The sequence below is a fragment of the Lissotriton vulgaris genome, chromosome 5 (genome assembly GCF_964263255.1).
Source record: "Lissotriton vulgaris chromosome 5, aLisVul1.2, whole genome shotgun sequence".
Classification (NCBI taxonomy): Eukaryota; Metazoa; Chordata; class Amphibia; order Caudata; family Salamandridae; genus Lissotriton; species Lissotriton vulgaris.
In genome coordinates, this window is record NC_141693.1 from 766,255,046 (window position 1) to 766,277,653 (window position 22,608).

General features: G+C 44.5%; 1 protein-coding gene across 1 annotated transcript in view; it reads left to right on the forward strand.

The window, feature by feature from the left end:
• LOC147711527 (claudin-16-like) overlaps positions 1 to 22,608 on the forward strand; it is a 405,965-nt gene that overhangs the window by 278,070 nt on the left and 105,287 nt on the right. Inside the window, exon 3 of the mRNA XM_086920208.1 lies at positions 6,077 to 6,238. Coding sequence (XP_086776334.1) covers positions 6,077 to 6,238 — 162 coding nt within the window. The remainder of the gene's footprint in view (positions 1 to 6,076; positions 6,239 to 22,608) is intronic.

Below are 22,608 nucleotides of genomic sequence, written 5' to 3' on the forward strand. Positions count from 1 at the left end.
TCCCAACTTGCTGATTGTGCAGCACCTGAGGTTCCCTTGAGGTTGTGCATTGGGGATTGAAAAGCTCCATCCCCAAGCATCATCTGCACCAAAGATCAGCGCTGCACACTCCACGAGTTCTGCGTGGGGCCCTTCTGCATTTTCCTGCTCGACGCGTCTTCCCAGTCACTTGCCCGCTGGCTAGTGGCCATCTTGGTGCTGATCCTTTGAATTTCTACTGCTGGTCTCGTTGCTCCAGACAGGCCCTTGCTTCCCTCAAAAGAAGCAGCCCCTCAGACCTTGCTGCCAACTTTGTTTCCTGCATGGGTTGCCTTTGCCAAGGCTTGTTGACTCCAATCCTGAAGCCGACACCGCCGACATTGAGAGCCTTTGTGGGACAGTCTGTGCCTGACTCCTGGTTGTCGTCGACACCTCCTGGTCTACGTGGCTGCAGAGACAAGCTTCCTATCAGCACCTGATTGCATCGCGACATTACCTGGTTCCTTCCTGGCCACTGGCTAGTGACCCAGACTCTGTCCCCTCTGCTTTCAGGTCCTCTTCATCTTCGATCCACCCGGACACTTCTCTCCTGGCCGCCTGCAGCATCTTTTCTTCAGGCTCCATAGGATTCGACGACGAAACGTGTCACACTTTGACACCTATGCACCCGCTTCCTGTGGGTGAGGTAACGCGAGTACTCCTATGCTCCTGTGGGTATTAACTATCCAACTGTCTAGGTTTCAAGTAACTTTCACGGAGTCCAGTCAGAAGTACCCTAAAAGAACTAGTTTCCATCTTTTACGTTCCCATTCATTCTCTATGGTAACCCGTGTGTGTGTTTAGACACTGCACATGCAACCTATGGGCCTCCTGCTTCCTAACTCTTGGTAGCGCAGCGTAGCCCCAGCGATTCCCTAGGCCCTAGGCCTATTCACTTTCCGTGCAGTGGTTCTTATACCACTATTTTAGTATATGGTTTAGCGTGCCCCTAGGGCCCTACTGTATTTTTGTGCTACTTATTGTATTTAAATTGATTATCTTATATTGTGCTTAGACCTCTGACCTCATAAAGAGTTCAGAGGGTTTGTTTAGTAATAAATCACATATATATTTTATATATATCCTGTGTGGTGTCCTTTATTTGGTATTAAAGGGTTTACATATGATAAAACAGCTGGCTTCACATGCCCTCTTGAGTTTAGCCTAAGACTGCTTTGTCCATGCTACCACTAGGATAGCTGGTCTATAAGGTTGACTTTACAACCATCACCATAAGGGTTGTTTGGACTGGTGCAAGGTGCTCACTAGAATAGTGAACATCATATACCAGGCCAACTTCTCACACTCTCAATGCTCGAAGACCCTCCCCCACAAAAGGTAACTTCTACAGATGCATGATGAATGTCTCAGACTGGATGATGGACAACTGTCACAAACTCAACACAGACAAGACGGAAGTCCCCAAAATTTGAGAACAACACCTCGCAATGAAACGGCACATGGTGGCCCACGGATTTCCGCAACCCTCCACTCCAACAGATCATGCCCGCAACCTCGCCATCATCATTCTGAATAGCAAGCTATCTATAAAGAAACAAGTCAACACAGTCTCATCATCTTGCTTTCACACCCTTCACATGCTTAAGATGCTCAGATGGTTCAGCAGAAGGACTGTCATGCAGAACCCACATCACACTTCATCTCAAGAAACTACACTGGCTCCTGATTCAGAAGAGTTGCCAGTTCAAGCTGCTGACCCATGCCTACATGGCCTTGCACAATGATGGACAAGCATATGTTGACAAGCGCCAGACCTTCCACCAACCAACCAGACACCTTCGATCAGCCTCCCTCTCCCTCTCTAAAACCCCACTGATCCACCGAGGCAACAGAGGACGACGCTCCATCTCTCACCTGGGAGCCAAGGTGTGGACCAACCTCCCCCCTGCACCTCAAGACCGTTCTGCCCCTACAGCTGTTCAGAAAGCAACTAAAGACCTGGTTGTTTGAATGATCAAACCTCCACACAGTAGCCAATAGCTCCAGCATCTCGAGACCCCCATGGGTGATTTGCTGCACTCTGCAAATGCTTGATTGATTGAACTCCTATTTGCAAATGTCTGAAATTTGTAAGAATCAGGACATGTGCATCAATTCAGTTCTTGGCAGCAGGAGCTAATAGTTGAATTCCAATGTCAACAAGAATATTAAGAGAGGTAAATGAACTTTACATGTTCTTCTGTGAAGTTGAATGTTTTTCTTATTTAAAACTATAGACAATATTGCTTGGCTTGCTTTAGGAGTTATAAATTGTACATTGAGTATAAAAAAAGTCCTTAAAACCTGTATTTTGTAAGGCCAGCAAGCGGTACTGCCAACTAAAATGGTCTAACATATTTTCGACAGCCAGTGATGATACAGCAGACAGTACATATACATAGTAATTTGAAGTAGGTCTATAGTACAGACCTTGTCAAGAGGGCAGTGGAGTTCTTTACAGTTAATTTTGATCTTGAATTAAAAAGTGTCTCTTTATTTGGTGTATGCAAAGTTTATATTTCATATGTGTAGTCTGACGAAGTCAGGACCTTTCCCTTTGCAAGGCTACAGAATGTTCCTAACTGAGCGTGTGATAGGGACGTCCACTCCAGAAAGTGAGTGACCTATAGTCCAAGTCACTAGAGCAGTAATGGTTGAAAACCTACAGTACTTCCTAAATGAAATGCTTCTTCAGCCAATTTGAGAGTCATATCTTCTATGTCAGGGACTGGGTATGACCATTTCTTGCTTCCAGGAAGTGAATCCATACTAGAGATCCTTGCTAGATGTTTACAATGAATGCAAAATGTTAAGCTCCATCTCCCTGGTCTACGAACATTCATACTCAATCCCTCAACTGGTACTAAGCACATATGATACCCAAGCATTTCTGGTTCGGTCATAGACATAGTCCATTTAGGATGCTGTTAGTGAGGGATTTGAGGACTCTGGTGACAAAGTGGGTGCTGGTGTACTGGTAGTTAAGCTAGTTATCACATTGTCTATCTTCCCTATCACAGTCCTTACTTCTTGAAGAAATATCTCAGCAGTGCTCAGCTTTCCACCAGGACCCCTTTGAGGCTACTGACATTTTACACTTAAAAACACAACACAATTTGATTCCTGGCATCAAAGGACGGTACAGCAACTTGAACTGTTAGCGGTGGATCTACACATTTAGCAGCTATGGAAGGAAATCAGCTGCAAATAGACCTTTAATGCATGATATGGAGCAAGATGGAACTATTACTCAAACTGACCCATAACTCCGTATGACTGATCAAATCTGAGCAACGGTGAGAGGAACAAAGAAAACTAGCTGATGGGTATGTACTCATTAAACAGAATCTATGATTCTAGAAGATCTCATACATAATCAACCTACAAATAAGACCCTTTCATGAGGATAAAGGGGATGAAAGCGGGACCACTACAAATAGTTCAACACAATTGAATGGCATTATCCGCCAAAGGTTATATCCAAGCAGTCTACTTATCTTACTAAGGCAAAAGAAACCAAGCTTTCAGAAAGCCTCGACAGGCCCACCTGGAAGTGACAGGACATCACATCAGATCTAATATCCTTCCACCCATAACCAACATCCATGAACCACAAACAACCCATCTCATGAAGACAAATTGAATACTAACTCCCTGGGAACCACTCCACAGAGTGTATCATGGGAACTCTGAAAAAAAGATGAACACTGCAGAGACTGACCTCCAAAATTTGTGCTCATAAACCCTGGGATTGTGGTTTAGCCTCAGAGAAAATATAGTAGATTCAAATTTAGGTTTAGACTGAATTAAATTGTGATAGATGTCCCCAATACAGGGAGATGTGAGTCGAAGCCACATATTTGAATCAATAGCACATGTGTGGATCTGCCATAAAACACATGCTCATAGTACACATCCAGGACATTTGGGATGTGATCATGATAATTGCTTTAAAGTCACATTAACACTGTCATTCAAGGAATGTTCATATTCAACATTAACAAAGGCGGAAGGGAATAAAAGGAAAATATTGCATTTAAAAGAGAAATGGATGTGCACCAGCACAGCAAGGCGCTTTAGTGTTCAGGAGGATGGTAAACTGGAAGATCCAAGTGAAAAGGTAAATGAGAGCGGTTACATTTTAAGATCTCTCCTACCAGAGAGCTCCCAGCTGTCTGAAGGCAAAAGCTTCTTGCGGACCATACTGGTAACCTATAATTTAGAGGCCGCAAATTACTTACCATTGGTTGACTTTTTTGTTACTCTCATTTGCTTGCTTCTTATTGGATGGATGCCTGCCTCTTCTTGTGATTTTCCCTACTCCCAAACATAACGTCTTTGCCTTCCTTTTTCCTTATGACTTTTATTCTTTCCCTGCTCACATGAAGTAACTGTGGCGCATATTACAAACAAGTAGCGATAATTATCGCTAAATAGGCTTAGCGACGATTTTTTTATCGCTGCCTATCGCTGGATATGTTAGCGGAGAAAACATGCTAATAGTAAAGTTTTTCTACATTGTGCTAAAATATCCAGCGATAGCGGCGAAATGCGTGAATATCGCTGAGAATACAACGATATTCATGCATTAGCAACGAAGTGCTCTTAGCCATGTTATCCACCTCCCATTGGATAACATGGCTAAGAACTGGTCTGAGCAGGCGTTAGTTTTTGGCGATAGCGGGAATATTCCCATCGCTACGCCTGCCTTGCTAATAGGCGATAGCGACGTTAGCAACTGCTTTCAGTCGCTAACAGGTTGGGTACGCCCTCTTTGCATGTCATTAGCGATAAATATCGCTGACATTGAAAGCGGCCCCAAACCGCTCGCTATCGCCTAAAAGATGTCGCTAACATCAGTTAGCAACAGCTTGCTAATAGAGCGATAGAATTATCGCCGTTTAGCGGCCGAAAACGGCCCTAAACCGGCGATAATTGCCTATCTCCACCCTTGGTAATATGCCCCTACATTTTTCTTTTTCTTTCAGTACTTCACTTTTTTCTACCTCTCACACTTATTTTTTTTATCTGTTTCCACCCCTAAAACACAGCCCACTCCCAGCCCACTCATTCCTACTCCTCATCCATTCCTAGCTTTTCTTTTTTTTTAATTATGTTTTGTGCCTCCTCAGGGCCCGCCTCAAGTGCTATTGATGCCCCCACCCCGTTGCTTCCCCTCAACCCACTTCTTCATTGTTCTCCGAACACTTTCTGGGTCTTTCACACTTAAAAAAAAAACGATTTCTATTAATGCCCGCTCTGCTTTGCCGGAAGTGCTCTTACACGATTCTTTTTTTTCCGTTTACTGACCGATTCAAGTGAAGTCCCTCATGTTGGATTGGTAAATAATTAAAGGAGAATTATGCCCATGTCATTGCACTGGCACATGCATGCGTGGTTATGCATACCAGTGCACAACAAATGGAATGTTTTGAAAGAAAACTTGACCGATTGACGGGGCGTAGCTTCGTAGGGGGTGGAAAGGTGGCGGGAGGGTCACACACCCCTACTACATTTATTTTCTGGTAAATAGTTGTGTGAGGTGTCTGTCGGATTTCACTGGGAATTTTAACATATACACAAACAAAAACACACACACAACACTCCCTGTCTCTGTTTTGACAGTCTTAAAAAATGTTGATATGTTTTAAAAAATGTGTTTTTCCTCACTTAGTACCCCACCAGTCTGCATTCCTCTCCCTATCCACTGCCCCTTAAGCCCCTTTCATGCTCCCTGCCCACGTATAATGTATTTTAACATTAAATGCCATCGTGATTGTTGGAAAATTTGAAGCCACCCCCCATGTTGGAAAATGTGAAGTCCCCCCCCCCCCCCCCCCCCCCCACCCATCTTACTGACCACGTTAAAGGAAAATAATTTGTGCCGCATTTATCTTATGCTGTTGCAACATAGTATAAGGAATTCCATTTATTATTGAATTATTTGCAGGCGCCAAGCCAAACAGTGATTATTGAGTGTTTTGTGTTACAGTGAAGGAGAAGCTTGCGTGACATTGTTGCTATAAAAAAACCTGTGATTTATTTTTATTCTTTGCAGCTTCTTTTGTAATTACACGAGCAATGATGGTTGTGCAAAGCGTGTTTTGCATTGTCGCCCTCCCCATTCTGATCATAGGAATGAAATGCACAACGTTTGTCAAGAAGAAATGCCACAAATCTAGATTTTCAATTTCGGCGGCCATCCTGTTTCTTCTCGGAGGTATGGAAGCTTATCGCCGAAGACATTTTTAATGTGACTGCTTTACTTAAACTAGCAAGTTCAACTAGGCCTATACAATATATATTTGTTGTATAATTGCTTCAATTGTGCCATCCTGCACCTGTTGCTGTTGCCATGGCTGTAATATCCGGTTAATGACTTTACACTGCACATTGTGAATGACTTTACACTGCACATTGTGAATGTCTTTTGCTCCTCAAACTGCGGAGGAGCTGATTCATTAAAAAACATATTTTAATCGATGCGTTTTGTAAATTACGTTATTTTTCGTGTGTACTGGGGCCAAGTAAAAGTTCCTTTATACGACTCTTGTTATCATGTAAATACGCGACTTCCAGCCCCTGAGGGTTATTCCACTGCGTGTAAGTTGTGCGTCAGGGTGTCAAGATATTTTTGCTCGAATCGGTCTCTTGCCGATAGCTCAAATGACGTTTGTGTGTGGGTACACACTGGGAGTGAAAAGTCACTAGAAATCCGAGCGAAATGTCCTGCGCGTAATACACATTTATTTGTGTGTGAAAATTATGCATATACGTTTCATAAAAATGTTACCTGGGGCCCGATGTAGGTAATTCTAATTTACCACTTCTAAAATACCGAATCATACCGATTCGGTATTTAAGAAGTGGTAAATTAGAAGGGGGAAATGTAGGTAATTCAGAATCGGTAAATACCGAATCTGTAAGATTCGGTATTTACCGATTCTGTAAATACCGAATCGGTATCCCCCATTGATTCCTATGGGCCTTGAAGCCCATAGGAATCAATGTGGAATACCGAATCGGTATTTACCGATTCGGTAAATTCCGATTGTTGCAAGGGTGCAGGGGGTGTCACTGTGACACCCTCTAGCACCCCAATTCCGGACTTGTGTGCCATGGGAAACGGCCACTACAACGAGGCAGTTTCCACGAAAACTTTAACCACGCATGCATTACACCGCATGCGTGGTTACAACTAAAGCCTTTACCACGCATACGTTTACTACGAGGTACGTAGTAAAGGCATGTGTGGTAAAGGGTACAATTAAAAAAGGGGGGGTTAGGGGGGGAATCCCCCCCTAAAAAAAAAAAAAACTAACCTCAAGTCGAGATGGCCTGGCAATCGGCATCGTAGAAGAGGAAACGGAAAAAGAAACCGCTTCCTCATTTCGACGTATGACGTCACCACGGAAAATACGTGGAGAAGGATTAGCGTGGAACTACCATTCCGTTGTAACGCATGCGTGGTAAAGGCATGCGTTACAACGGAGATCGTTGTAAGAACATACAACCGTGTGCCATGTGGCAAACAGACATGCCCTAGGGGCATGTCTGTGTGTCACATTGCACAGGTGTGCATGCACAGATGTGCATGCACACCTGTATTCGGTATTTTACCACCCAATAGGATTGGGTGGTAAAATACCGATTCTTAAAGCCCTGTGGCACTCTGACATGTGCCAGCTACATCTGCATTTACAGAATCGGTATTTTACCGAGTCTGTATTTACAGATTCGGTAATTTTACCGAATCGGTAAATACAGAATCGGTAAAATACCGATTCTGTAAATGCATGCCCTACATCTGAAAACTGTAATACCGGTCGGAAACGGCCGAATTCGGACGTTTCCGACCGGTATTAGGGCACCTACATCGGGCCCTATTTCTTCTACTGCTAGATACCGTTGGGAGAGGCTAATTTTTTACGTGTACTTTCCAGTCAGCCTGCCAATTCTCCTCTAGATTCTGCAATTCCTCCTGCGATCAGTATCGCAGTGTTCATACAGAAAAGTTCTCCGTTTATGTATTGAGCATACAAAGACTCATACATCACTGTGGAAGACAAGCCTTCATTCATGAATATGTAAAATGCTTCTTGTTCCACGCCCCATACAGATTTACCTTGTCACACACACACACACACACACACTATTTACAATTACATGTAACAAGTATATTTGTCAAGTAATTGCATTAAAAAACACTAAAATAAATATATGTCAGTCTTAAACAAATCCATCCCTTTACATGGCTTCAAATGCACACCCTACCAAATTCCTACTAAATATTTAGCATAGCAGCAAATTAGCTGCACAATCCATTGTACATTATCCAATATGTCATCTTTCGACTGCAAAGAATCTATTTATGTCCACTAAGGGAAACAAATTCAAAATGATTGCAGTCCATAGCACCAACTGCATTAGGAAAACAAGCAATTGCCTAAAAGGCAGCTTTCACCCTTCACAACTCTGGGGCTTTGTACAAGGAACTGATGCGGCGTGGTGGCAAATGTTGCAGGACTGCACCACTCCCAAAATGCAGGGATGTGCCATATTTACAAGAATACAGTGCAGCCCTCTTTTTCCGCCTGCACTGGCGCTAATTTCAGCTGCCTAGCGCCAATGCGGGCACCCTTGCACCATAGTGCAAGGGTGCCTGCATTATGGGAAATTAATGTTTTAGCTATATTTTTAATAGTAATTTACCACAGGCAGAATTAAAAAATGGTGTTTTAGAAGATAACCCTCTGTGCTTTTCCAAAAGCGAGGTTGAAAAGGGAATCAAGGGCTTAACAAGTAGTAAAGCTCCAGGGCCTGAGGGCTTGCCTCCGGACCTTTTTAAGTCATGTGTACCGCTGTGGGCGCCTGTTCTCACTGCTGTGCTTAATGCAGCTGTTGTATCTGGATGCCCTAGGTCGTGGGGGGTCTCCACGATAGTTCCCGTGTTCAAGAAAGGGGACCGTAATAGTACGTCCTGCTACAGACCAACATCTTTAATTGATTCCGTGGTCAAAGTAGGGGGGGGGTAATCTTGAACAGATTAACAACCTGGGCGGAAGAGCATTCCACCATTTTACAGTTAAGCATGGGCGGATTTCGCGGATCCATGATCCGCGAATTTGCGGATTCGCGGATCTGCAAAATCCGCAATTTGCGGATTCGCTGATTTTTTTATTGGGGGGGGTCTTCTGTGCGAGTTCAAGTGCCTCTTGTGTGTATAAATGGTCAGAGACCAATCAGAGCAGCAGATGAAGAGAAAGAAGCTACTGGTCACAGGAACAGCACAAAGATTGCGCTCGTGAAAGTCAAGGATACAAAGGCCTCTATCAGCATCACAGCTGATTTTCGACGGTAGATTTGGGAAGAAGGCACACCTGCCCAGCCTCGACGACGCTCACGATTGTTTTTGGGCTGAAGAATGAGTCACTGAATTTGAGCTTCAACTAGTTCCAGAGACCATGTGTGTGTTACTATGCAATCGCACCGATGTGCGCAGGGGTCCCTTGAGTGACCTGTCCATCCATCATCTTCCTGTAACTATTTTAGGATGGCGCCGGCAAGCTGCCAGCTCCATCCTAAAATAGATGCTAAATTAGCTTCACTAATAGATAAAATAAAGCAGGTGCTCGAGCACCTGCTTTATTTTATCTATTAGTGCTTCCTGTGCTTCCTGTTGAAGCTAACTTTGTAACTATTTTAGGATGGCGCTGGCAGCTTGCCGGCGCCATCCTAAAATAGTTACAACAACAACTTCAAGCTTGAAGGCTTGAACTTTTGCCCCCCGAATCCGCCACTCGCGGATTCGCGGATTTTCGGTAAATTCACGGGAGTTTGCGGATTGCGGATTTACCGAAAATCTGCGAAATCCGCGAGCGGAACGGATTATGCGCTCACGCTTACTCACAGTGTCTCAATCTGTATATGGTCCTGGGAAAATATACCTTGGCACGTCAGGGCACAATACACATTGCATTTATGGACCTCTCTTCAGCCTTCGACTGCGTTAATCGGGCTAAGCTCTGGGAGGCCATGGGCCACATGGGCGTGGAGCAAAATCTAGTTAACTTGCTGGCAGACCTGCACCAGGACACAAGGGCCAATGTACGTTACTCCCATGAGTTAAAGGTAAGAAGAGATTTTGGAGTGCATCGGGGAGTCCGACAGGGCTGTATTTTAGCTCTGTTTCTTTTTAACTTATATATTAATAACTTGGAGGAGAACCTTTTAAATACCGGAGCAGATTACCCCTATGTTGGGCGCAACGGTCTTCCCGTTTTACTCTATGCGGACGACGCTGTTTTGTTGGCAAGGACCGCAAAAGGGCTTCAATTGTTACTTGACTCCTTTTTCAGCTTTCTGAAATCCCGAGATCTCGCCATTAACAACACAAAATCCTTTGTAATGAACGTAGGGAAGGGCTCCAAAAAGACGATTTTATTCCATGTTAATGGGGAGAAGATCCCTACTACAAAAACCTTTTCATATCTGGGTGTCTTGTTTGATAACCAGTTGAAATGGGGCCCTGCAGTCCAGAGGAAAAGGGGAGAGTTAACTCGGGCTAACGCGGCCATTTTTAGCTTTGCTAGGAAAATGGGTAATCGCCCAATTGCTGCATAGTTAAAAATTTACCAGGCAAAGGGTGTGGCGTTAGCCTGTTATGGGAGTGAGCTTTGGGGGCACATGGCAATCAATGACCTGGCGGTAGCAGACAATAATTTCCTGAAACAGGAGAACAGCCAGTTTTATAGTGCATGAAGAACTAGGCGTCCCCTTCTTAAGTGATACTATAGCCCTACAACCTTTAATCTGCTGGTTAAATTGTTGGCTAAACAAAGACCTGCCACTTAATCACCAACTTCTAAGAGAAGCCCTATCCTGGGACAATATGCACAAAATCCTGTGGCTCAAATACTTGTAAGACTGCTTCTCAGAACTGGGGCATCCTGAGCTTTTTATAAGACCAGAGTCTATCAGCAGATCTGATGTTACATATGTGAGGAAAACCTTTTCCCTTTCTCGGTATCTGCATCAAGAGGGGGTGGAACTGAACAAAAGCAGTGTCCAGAAATATGTTGTAATAAAATCTACACCCAGTATGGAACCGTATTTGTCTTGGCCAATGTCGGGCTTTGATCGATTTTTGTTAACTAGGTTCCGTTTGGACCTTTCCCACTTACTGCTTGCCATTCCCAAGGGGAGCCACCGAGGTCAAGTGCTACCGTCCTGCGGCTGCGACAATGTGTCTCCGCAGGACTTGGTGCACTTCCTATTTATTTGTCCTTATTATGACATACCTCGGAGGCTTTACTTAAAGCCCCTTCTTAAAAAAATGAACTTTACACAGGTTAGACCTGCACTTTGCTATTTACAGCTGCTAACCCACGATTGCACTTTATTTGTAACTGTTTTTTTAAAACTAGCACTAAAATGTAGAAATAGCATGGAGGGATAAATGTTTTAAATCGTTTTTAACATTGCATTGTATTTGGTGAATTGTGATTTTTAATTCTGGAAGTGGTTTTTAGATTGATTCAATCCTTTTTAAATTTTGTCTATTGAACTGTGCTTTTATGGTTGTTTGTCTGAATAACCGAATAAAGATCTTTTGAATTTGAATTTGAAATTCCTACTAAATATTTAGCATAGCAGCAAATTAGCTGCACAATCCATTGTACATTATCCAATATGTCATCTTTCGACTGCAAAGAATCTATTTATGTCCACTAAGGGAAACAAATCTAAAATGATTGCAGTCCATAGCACCAACTGCATTAAGGAAACAAGCAATTGCCTAAAAGGCAGCTTTCACCCTTCACAACTCTGGGGCTTTGTACAAGGAACTGATGCGGCAAGGCAGCAAATTGTGCAGCGCTGCACCACTTCCAAAATGCAGGGATGTGCCGTATTTACAAGAATACAGTGCAGCCCTGTTTTTCCCCCTGCACTGGCGCTAATTTCAGCTGCCTAGCGCCAATGCGGGCACCCTTGTACCATAGTGCAAGGGTGCCTGCATTGTGGGAAATTAATGTTTATGTACAGGAAGGTGTCCCATCCTCGTCTACAGGCCCCGGTCCACCTCCCAACCTTCACCGAAATCCATCATAGCCCTCATTAAACCCCAGGCTCTTGCATCCCACTCTAGGACCTCAATCACCACCTCGACAACCCCAGTAACCCGAACACCACATCCCTACTGGAGAATCTCAACAACATCAGACTCAAGCAGCTAGTCACCACACTGACCCACATAGACACATGTTCAACCCCGTTTTCTCAGCCAGTGGGAACTTCACCTACAGCCACACCACCGAACTCCTCTGGCCCGAACACCACTGCATACACCTCGCCTTCACCACGCCCACTGCACGCCACCGCCCTCCTTGGGCCACTGGCGGAGCTGGAGCAAGGCCACTAAAGAACATCTTGTCTACTTCCTCAGCACGAACACTCCGCCAACACCAACAGACCACAACCACCCAGTGTGCAACCTACACCGATGGATCTTCGACTGCGCCAACACTCTGGCACCCCTCAAGAAGACATTAGGCAAGCAACACTCCAAGAAAGCCTGCGGGTTCACTTCCGCCCTCAACGAGTCCAGACGCGCCTGCAGACGACTAGAGAAGAGATTACTGAACAACATTACCCTGGAAACACATGCAACCTTCAAATGCGTTGTCAACATACACCAGCTTCTTCTAAAAATCACAAAAAACGGCCACCCAAGACAGATTCAACACCAATGCACACAACAGCTCTTCGCCATCATCAAGGAGTTTGCCACCCAACAGCGAGACCACGGACGTCCCACCCTCCCAAGACCCCTGCAACAACTCGGCAACTATTCCACCACAAGATCAGGCAGATCTACGACAGCAATGAACCACCAAATCAACGCAGTATCCTCATCCTGCTTCCACGCGCTCCACTGCTTAAAAAAAAATAATTAGATGGATCCCCACAGAATTCAGAAAGATGGTCACCCACGCACTCATCCCCGGCAAACTCGACTACGGAAACGCACTCTACACCAGCGTCACCCAGAAACACCTCAGAAAACTACAGAATGTCCAAAACGCCGCAGTCAGACTGGTCCTCAACATCCCCAGTCACAGCCTCATGATACAACACCTCCAACAACTCCATTGGCTCCCAATCAACAAGAGAGTCACTTTCAACCTCCTCACTTACGCCTACAAGTTTCTCCAGGACGCAGGGCCAGTATATCTGAACCACCGCCTCGCTTTCTACACACCCGCCAGACAACTCTGCTTTGCCCAACTGGCCCTGGCCCCAGCCTCGTCCCATGGATCTACAAGACCAGAACCGGAGGAAGATCCTTCTCCTAGCTCGCCGCCAAAAACCTGGAGCACCATGCCCATCCACCCCAGGCAATCTGCGTAGTTTACCCAATCCATGAAGGACCTCAAGACATGGCTCTTCAACTGAAACCTCCACACTCAGACAGAGCAGCAGCCCCCCTCCCCATGTTGAGACCCTCACAGGTGAGTAGCCACGCTATATAAACCCCTGATTGATTGATTACTGTACAAAATTAATCAGCCTGCAATGCAGGCACCCTGGCACCATAGTGAAAGATTGCCTGCATTGACGCATTCCTGCCCTTTTCTTTTGACGCAGGGCAGCGCAGCAAGATTTGTTTTACCTGCCCACTGCTGACTTTTTTGTATTTTATTATTTTCCATTTTGTTGGATGTATTTTTCTAATTTTTATATTCAATTTTTTAAAATTTTTAAGTAGAATGAGCGTGGCAAGACTAACAGCATCCACTAGATATGCAACCTTTTGTATACTGTAGGTAACAGTTCTTATATAATTAGCGCAACTCCTGTGCATGCTAAAAAGAAGGAATCCTGGGAAAGGCTTCCCACCCCGGAGGGTAACAAGGCCACTGAGAATGTGTGTGAAGAAAAATGGGCTAGATTACATGAACAAGCACACTCCCACAGCCAGTTGGTACCCTGGCGGTCGTATCTGTTACATAGCATAATGATGGAGACAAGCCTTGGATGGCAAAGATATTTAGATCCTTCGGTCCTGATGTCATTTGTGAACAGGAAACACATATCTATGGGGAAATGAGGCCCCACTGCAGAGAGGGACAGCACAGATGGCCTGGGGCATGGTGTAGGTCCTCCTTCTATTTATGAGCTACCACTTGGGAGATCAGCATGGGGATGTCTCCTGCGACAGGTCGAGCAAATCTACTACAAAAAAGTAAGGTTTAGGAGCATGATGGCGGCCTGAAGTGTCTGTAATAGGGTCAGGAAATTGCTGGCATTTAAAGATACAACTGGTATACCACTTTGTGGCGGTCCCCACTGTTCCCCACAATATTCTATGATGTCATTAGTAAACAATCCGAACATTCTGGTCTTAACAAGTTGGGTGATCTTTATTCAGCTGGCCATTTATACTCATTCACTGGGCAGTAAGATTGGGCAGATATATAATATCCTAATCGATACGGGTACCGATAGTATAGAGAAGTATGAGACAAGTTGGGCTAGCTTAGGGGGGTGTAGATTTACAGATCTCAATAGGGATTGGAATGAAAGTTCTCCTCTTGCCCAACCTAAGAACTCAACATTATAAACCTTTGTTTAGGCTCTATTTCACTTCTGCTAAGCTGTTCAGTTGGGGCAAGAGGGAGGATAATAGATATCCTAGGTGTGGAGAAAGTCCGACCAATATGGCTCGTATGTTTTACAGCTGTGAGAGGCTCGAGCTATTAAAAAACGACATTGAGACATTCTGAAAGAAGCTGTTTGGTAAAAAGAGCTAAATCAGCCCTCTTATGATGCTTTTTCGGTATAATCAGCATTTGGATATGGATTAGATGTAGTTCGTGTTTATCTCTATTGTATTAGCTCGGCTGTTAATCGCAAAGGTATGGAACAGTGCTGAACCACCCACTACCTAATCATGGTTTTGGGCGCCTGTTGGGTATCCACAATCTAGAGAGATTGTTTTATAATTGCAAGGGAAGGTGGCCAGGAGACAAGTTAGAAGTATTTGGGGCATATTTACAAGTCATTTGCACCACAGTAGTGCCACTTTTTTTTACGCTCCATGGTGCATTGTGCTGGCCCACATTTATAAGGCCACGCAAAGCCACCCGGCGTGGCTTTTTATGGCCTTGTAAATATGACCCTCTTTTATGCATTACTCTGTGTGAAAAGGACGTTCCATAGTTGTTGCTGTCGGTGTTCCCACTCAACACCGATGGATTATTTTGCATTCCCAGAATTACAAGGTTTCATAAACCTGGGAATGCATCAAATTCTAATGTGTAAAAGGGGTGCAAAGAGGAGAAATACCTTTATTTCCCCTGGTTATAGTATTAAAGGGAAACATACCATATAAACAACATTAATATGCACAGTGAAATCACACAAGATACAACAATGTCTTATGATATTGATGGAATGAATTCAGTCTGCTTGCTCATTTTTTGGAAATAAATAAAAATAAACAAGAAAATATTCACAAAAGTTTTGTTTGAATTGCCTGCCTAGTTTTAATATTGTCTCTTATCCGCAAGTTTGAAAGGGAAAATATTAAATGAAGGAGAGTTCATATCCTCCCTAAAGCTGACAAGCTGCCTGCATTTGTGCCAATACTGGTCCTATGCATTTGTCAGTGCTTAATTTCAGCTGTTCTTTGCCAGTGGGCCCAACTGGCAATTTTTGATAGAGACCAGGACTCTTTCTGCTGTCCCACAAACAGAAGCCCGAAACCAGTTAGTTAATTTTAGCAGTTGGTCGACAAAAAGACTCTTTTAACAGCGAACATTTGTTTTCGCATTCCAGGGCAGGTCACCATGGCAAAAATGTTAAATGTTTGGTGCGCTGTTGGCACCACAGCCACTGCACCAGTAAGTCATGCTCACTACTACAAGCAATCAGGACCCGACTGGTAATCCAAAGCAGCCCTGACAATTTTCTCCCACTGGCCCCAGGAGTCTGTAAACACTTGCTTTGTGCTTTTGTTACTGGGGGCCGATAATGCAGCACCACTGCAAAACCAACCCCCAGGAGCAAAAAACCGGCATCCACCTTTCCAGCCTCTCGGGGAAATGCCAGATGCCCGTTACGGCCAGTCCGGTCCTGCATGCAACAGCTGCCAGGCCCCCCAAGCAGGTAAGAGAAGGTACCCTTATTCATTTAATCAAGGGAACTCTTTGGACTCATTGGCCTTTCCTGGCTGAAGTCTACTGGCCTGCAGTGGTTGCTCTGAATTGTTTGGGAGCGGTGGGCAGACCCGGAAGAAGTGTACATTTATTGTGTATGCATTAAAATCCCTATACATAAAACTTTAGGCATGAAACTATTAAGTAAACATACATACACACACACACATATATATATATATATATATATATATATATATATATATATATATATATATATATATATATATATATTTTAATCTGTTCAAAATAATTTTAAAACCATTCAAACTGAAAATGTGCATTAAAATTATTCAACTCAATATAAATGAGATCAGCCATAATATTAAAACATTCAGGTGAGGTGTCCCAGTTGACTGGTTCTTACAATGGTACTGCTGTTGAAAGCAGTAAAATGTCCGCGGATGTGTTAAGACATAGAGAGGAAGCAGCTGAGTCTGTGTTTATTGATTGGAGCCGCTTCCAGACATGTTGACAAAGTAAATGGCAACCCCACGATAAGAGAGACATTTCGTAAATTGGAAAAGTTAATGAAAAAAGAACAAGCAAAATGGTGGGAGAACAAATCACTATCCCGATATTTACAGGTGGGAAGAGTTCCGAGAGGCCTCCGTATCACATTAGCACCGAGTTATGATAATCCGGATCCTGCCATGCTGGCTGAATGGGCTGAGGTAAATCTGGAATCCCCGGGTAAATTAATGGGCATTCTAGTGAAGTATGCGGAGAGCGACCGGATGAAATTGCAGCAGCAGATAGAAAGTGTGGAGACGGAGTTGGGTAAAATGGAAACAAATGAAAATACCCAAAAAATTAGGGAGGAAATGATGGCCTGACTGGTAAAAGAGGAGGATGTGATAAAGAAGAGAAAAGCGTTTAAGTTTGAACGCGGTCGATTGGATTATTTAAATGGACAAATCTTCACGTTCGCCCGCAGATATGATAACATTAAAGCGCGGGGAGGGAAATCTGGGCAAAAACTACGAGATGAGGTATCAGTGTCCGCCTTATCCACCCCATCCCTGCTCAGAACCTGGCTATATGCAAATCAGTCTGTCCCTGGCCCAGTGCATCATGGGAACAGGGCAGACTAAACTACCAAGCCAATTCTTCACCAGAAAGGAGACAAGCTACCGGGGACCGGTTTCTGGCATTTCAGCCTTCTTCGGCCCGGCTTGCTTGAATCCTGATGGAGCAGTGAGAAAGGGACTCATGTCTGAGTATACCCTGCCACACCTATAGTGGCCAAAAACGATTTACAAAAAGGGGGTGGTGATGAACAGAGTGTCTGAGTTAAACAGACCACTCTTACCCAGTCCAAAGATCAGGGCTTGATCCATCACCGTTATTTATCTCACTGCCCCATCCCAGCTCAGAACCTGGCTATATGCAAATCAGTCTGTCCCTGGCCCAGTGCATCATGGGAACAGGGCAGACTAAACTACCAAGCCAATTCTTCACCAGAAAGGAGACAAGCTACCGGGGACCGGTTTCTGGCATTTCAGCCTTCTTCGGCCCGGCTTGCTTGAATCCTGATGGAGCAGTGAGAAAGGGACTCATGTCTGAGTATACCCTGCCACACCTGACCCTTGCTCATTGCACCATCAGGATTCAAGCAAACCGGGCCGAAGACGGCTGTAATGCCAGAAACCGGTCCCCGGGAGCTTGTTTCCTTCCCAGTGTAAGAATTGGCTTTTGTAGTTTGGTTTGCCCTGTTCCCATCATGCACTGGGACAGGAACAGACTAATTTGCATACAGCCAGGTTCTGAAACTGGGATGGTGCAGTGAGCTAAAAAACGGTGTTGGATCTAGCCCTGATCTCTTGACTGGGTGAGAGCTTTCTGCTTAATTCAGAGACTCTGTCCCTCACCACCCCTTGTTGTAAATATTTTTGTCCACCCTAAGCGTGGAAGGGTATTCTCAGATGTGAGACCCTTGCTCATTGCACCATCAGGATTCAAGCAAACCGGGCCGAAGACGGCTGTAATGCCAGAAACCGGTCCCCGGGAGCTTGTTTCCTTCCCAGTGTAAGAATTGGCTTTTGTAGTTTGGTTTGCCCTGTTCCCATCATGCACTGGGACAGGAACAGACTAATTTGCATACAGCCAGGTTCTGAAACTGGGATGGTGCAGTGAGCTAAAAAACGGTGTTGGATCTAGCCCTGATCTCTTGACTGGGTGAGAGCTTTCTGCTTAATTCAGAGACTCTGTCCCTCACCACCCCTTGTTGTAAATATTTTTGTCCACCCTAAGCGTGGAAGGGTATTCTCAGATGTGAGACCCTTGCTCATTGCACCATCAGGATTCAAGCAAACCGGGCCGAAGACGGCTGTAATGCCAGAAACCGGTCCCCGGGAGCTTGTTTCCTTCCCAGTGTAAGAATTGGCTTTTGTAGTTTGGTTTGCCATGTTCCCATCATGCACTGGGACAGGAACAGACTAATTTGCATACAGCCAGGTTCTGAAACTGGGATGGTGCAGTGATCTAAAAAACGGTGTTGGATCTAGCCCTGATCTCTTGACTGGGTGAGAGCTTTCTGCTTAATTCAGAGACTCTGTCCCTCACCACCCCTTGTTGTAAATATGGCATGAAAGAAGTAGCAGAGTGGATGAAGCACAGCCGTCTGAAACTGAACTCAGACAAAACAGAAGTCCTTATCTTAGGCACCTCCCCCTCCGCTTGGGATGACTCTTGGTGGCTAGAGGCCCTTGGAAAAGCACCCATCCCGACGGACCACGCACGCAACCTGGGCGTCATCCTGGACTCCTCTCTCTCGATAAACAGAAAAATCAACGCAGTCTCATCTTCATGCTTCAACATCCTCCGCATGCTCAAAAAAACATTTCGCTGGATCCCCACCGAAACCAGAAAGACAGTCACCCATGCACTGGTTACAAGTCGCCTGGACTACGGAAACACCCTATACGCCGGTATCACCGCAAAACTCCAGAAAAAACTCCAACGCATCCAGAACGCTTCAGCCAGACTCATACTAGACATCCCACGCAAAGACCATATCTCTAACCACCTGAAAAACCTCCACTGGCTCCCCGTCAATAAGAGGATTACTTTCCGACTCCTAACCCACGCCCACAAAGCACTCTACGAACTTGGACCCGAATGCCTCAACACACGACTTTCCTTCTACGCCCCCCTCGCCAGCTTCGATCTTCCAACCAAGCCCTTGCTACCATTCCTCGCATCAATAAAACCACCATGGGAGGTAGATCCTTCTCCTACCTTGCAGCTAAAACCTGGAGCTCTCTCCCCACCCACCTACGTCTCACACAGAACCACCTAGCATTCAGAAAGCAACTTAAAACCTGGATATTCGACAAGTAACTCCTTTCCCCTCCCCAAGCGCCTTGAGACCCTCTGGGTATGTAGCGCGCTATATAGATTTCTGACTTGACTTGACTTGACATTGTGGCTATCAAAGCAGCATGGACCGAACAAAATTCAAAGTTAATGGCATGGAGAAGTAGTGGTTTAATCTCCAATGAGGAATTTAGTTTTTTGAAAACAGAACATCCTGTGATTCCTACATTCTACTTAATCCCAAAAATCCACAAAAATATAGAGACACCGCCTGGTAGGCCTAAATTTCAGCCATCGACAGTTCAACCGAAAACATCTCTAAATAAATTGACTTTTTTTTTGCAAGATTGAGTAAAAAAATTAAAATCTTATGTAAGGGATACCACAGACTTTATTTGCAAATTGGAAAAGGTAACCTGGGATGCTAATTGTAATAATGACTCTTGACGTCACCTCTTTATATACGTCTATCAGGCATGGTGACGGCATAAAAGCTGTAGAATATTATCTAAACAAACGCCCTATGAATTTTGTTAACCACAACAAAATGATCATGACTATGTTAAGACTATGTTTGGAGCAAAACTTTTTTGTATTTAACAGCCAGGTGTTCCAAGAGATAAGGGGTGTTGCCATGGGGGCCGGCTTCTCCCCCAGCTTTGCATGTTTACACATGGGGCTGTGGGAGGAGCGGGTCCTCATGGATCAACACGGGGACATCATGAAAAACAATGTAGTATTATATCTGAGATACATAGATGATCTTTTTATGGTGTGGAATGGGTCCCAAAGCTGTGCTGAGACCTTTGTAAAAGAGATGAACATCAAGAACTTCAATTTACACTTTACATCTGAAATAAGTAGGAAATCAGTTTGTTTTGTGGAGTTTGAGGTGTTTGTGGATAATGGCAGTCTGTCAACTAGATTACATAGGAAAGCAACCGCGGTAAACACGGTGCTAGATGCGGCCTGTCAGTATCCGCGCCATCTCATTCGCAGCATCCCCTATGGGGAGATGCTGTGGTTGAGACGGATATGCAGCTCAGAAGCAGACTGTGCCAAAGCCCAAGAGGAAAGTAAAAGACGCTTTTTGGAAAGGGGATGCGCAGAGGAGACAATAGATAAAGCCATTGTCCGTACCAGATCAATTTCGAGACGACAGGCTTTAATCCCCAAGACCAACAAGGATCAAATTGAGGTTGATACAACAAAAATTCAATCGAGAGTCATTATAACATACAATAAACAGCATTCTGAGATCAGGAAAATCTTTAACAAAAATTGGAATTTAGTGAGGGGGGACCCTGTAATAGGCGGTTTGGTGGCAAACAGACCCGAACTGACATTCAGAAGATCCCCTTCGATGGCCAATGCTTTGGTCAGTAACAGTCTTGACACTATGACTTCAGGTACTTGGATGGCTTTAAGCAAAGGCTTTAAGAAATGTTTATCATGCAAGGCCTGTCGTTATGGCAGCAATAAAACTCACTATTCAAGTCCGTTCAAAAGCAAACCAATACCCATCAACAAAAGATTGACGTGCAAAATGGAATATGTGGTCTATGTGCTGCAGGGTCTCTGTGGGCAAAGATATGTGGGCAGCACCCGTTTGTCCGCCCACAAACGGACTCTGCAGCACATTAGAGCCATCTCAGGAAAGGACCAAGCTTACCCTGTGGCTCGTCACTTTGAGTTGAAACACAATAGTGACCCTAAATATCTCCAATATTTTTTAATAGATACCATCTTACCGTTGAAACGTGGAGGAGAGAGGGAAGCTAAACTGCGTCTCCTAGAGACACGTTATATATTGGAGTTAGATAGCCAGAGCCCAGGGGGGTTAAACGCCAGTGAAGACTTATACACCTGTCTTTAAATTAAATTGGTCTTTTCTGAATATGTAATTCTTGAGGGGTTGCGATTTAGCCATAGAAACATGTCTGGGTAGCAGGTTAGATAACAACCACACAAACAACTAGGATAATGGTATAATTTTTGTATCACCTAGAAATGTTATAACATCAACATATGGTCAACCACAGATATGTTTTTAGTACTGTAGGAATATATGATTTTTAAGCACTTGCACTAGTTGAATGAATGTATGCCATCTACAGAACCAAGTGAGGGCTTTATATATTAAAGAAAACAAAAAGAATCTATTAGGGTTGCTCTTAGTTTGAAAAATGCTCGCATGAGCTTAATCATTTTTGGAGATAAAATTGTTCATTTGTGTGGCATTTTAAACAATTGGCTTGTAAATATCGTCAAACAGGGTCTTTATGGATTAGCCAACTGAATTAATTTGGACAAAACAGGAATAGATTTATTGGTATATTTATTATTATCTTGTAAATAGGCATATATATAGTATATATATATGTACTGAATTTATATATATTTTTTTACAGCTATAATATTTATGTGTATATTTGTATATAGATATGTAGATATTAAGATAAAATTGATTATTTATACTCCATGGGGCCAATTATGATGTCGGGCGGATTGCCCCCGCCAGGCTGGCGGTAGCCACCGCCAGCCTGGCGGGGGCAATCCGACCGACATCCACTCCCGAATGCCCCCCCATATTAGTATGGTGGGGGGACAGTGGCAGACGGAAAGACCGTCCACCGCTTTTCCGCCCTAGCCGCCTTGCGGCCGGGGCAGAAAAGGATTAATATGGTGGCGGTGTCTCATAAACACCGCCAGCCATATTAGTATGGGCCAAATTGGGTGCCCTCCACGGAAAGGCATGCAGTCTTCACTCTGGGGGCCCCCTGTGGGCCCACAGAGTGAAGGAGGGGTGGGGGGGTGCACACGGGGGTACCTGTGGTACCCCCCAGCATTTGAATAAGCAAAGTGGCAGGCACCGCGCGGTGCCTGCCGCTTTGTTTGTGAGAATGCGCGCATTCATTTTTAACATTGTGGCGGGTGGTGCAGTGAGCACCACCTGCCACAATGCTAAAAATGCAGCATGTGCCCGCCAATGTGGCAGCACATCCTAATGCAGACATCGGGACCCCGCCCTTAAGGCGGGCGGTCTCGTTTT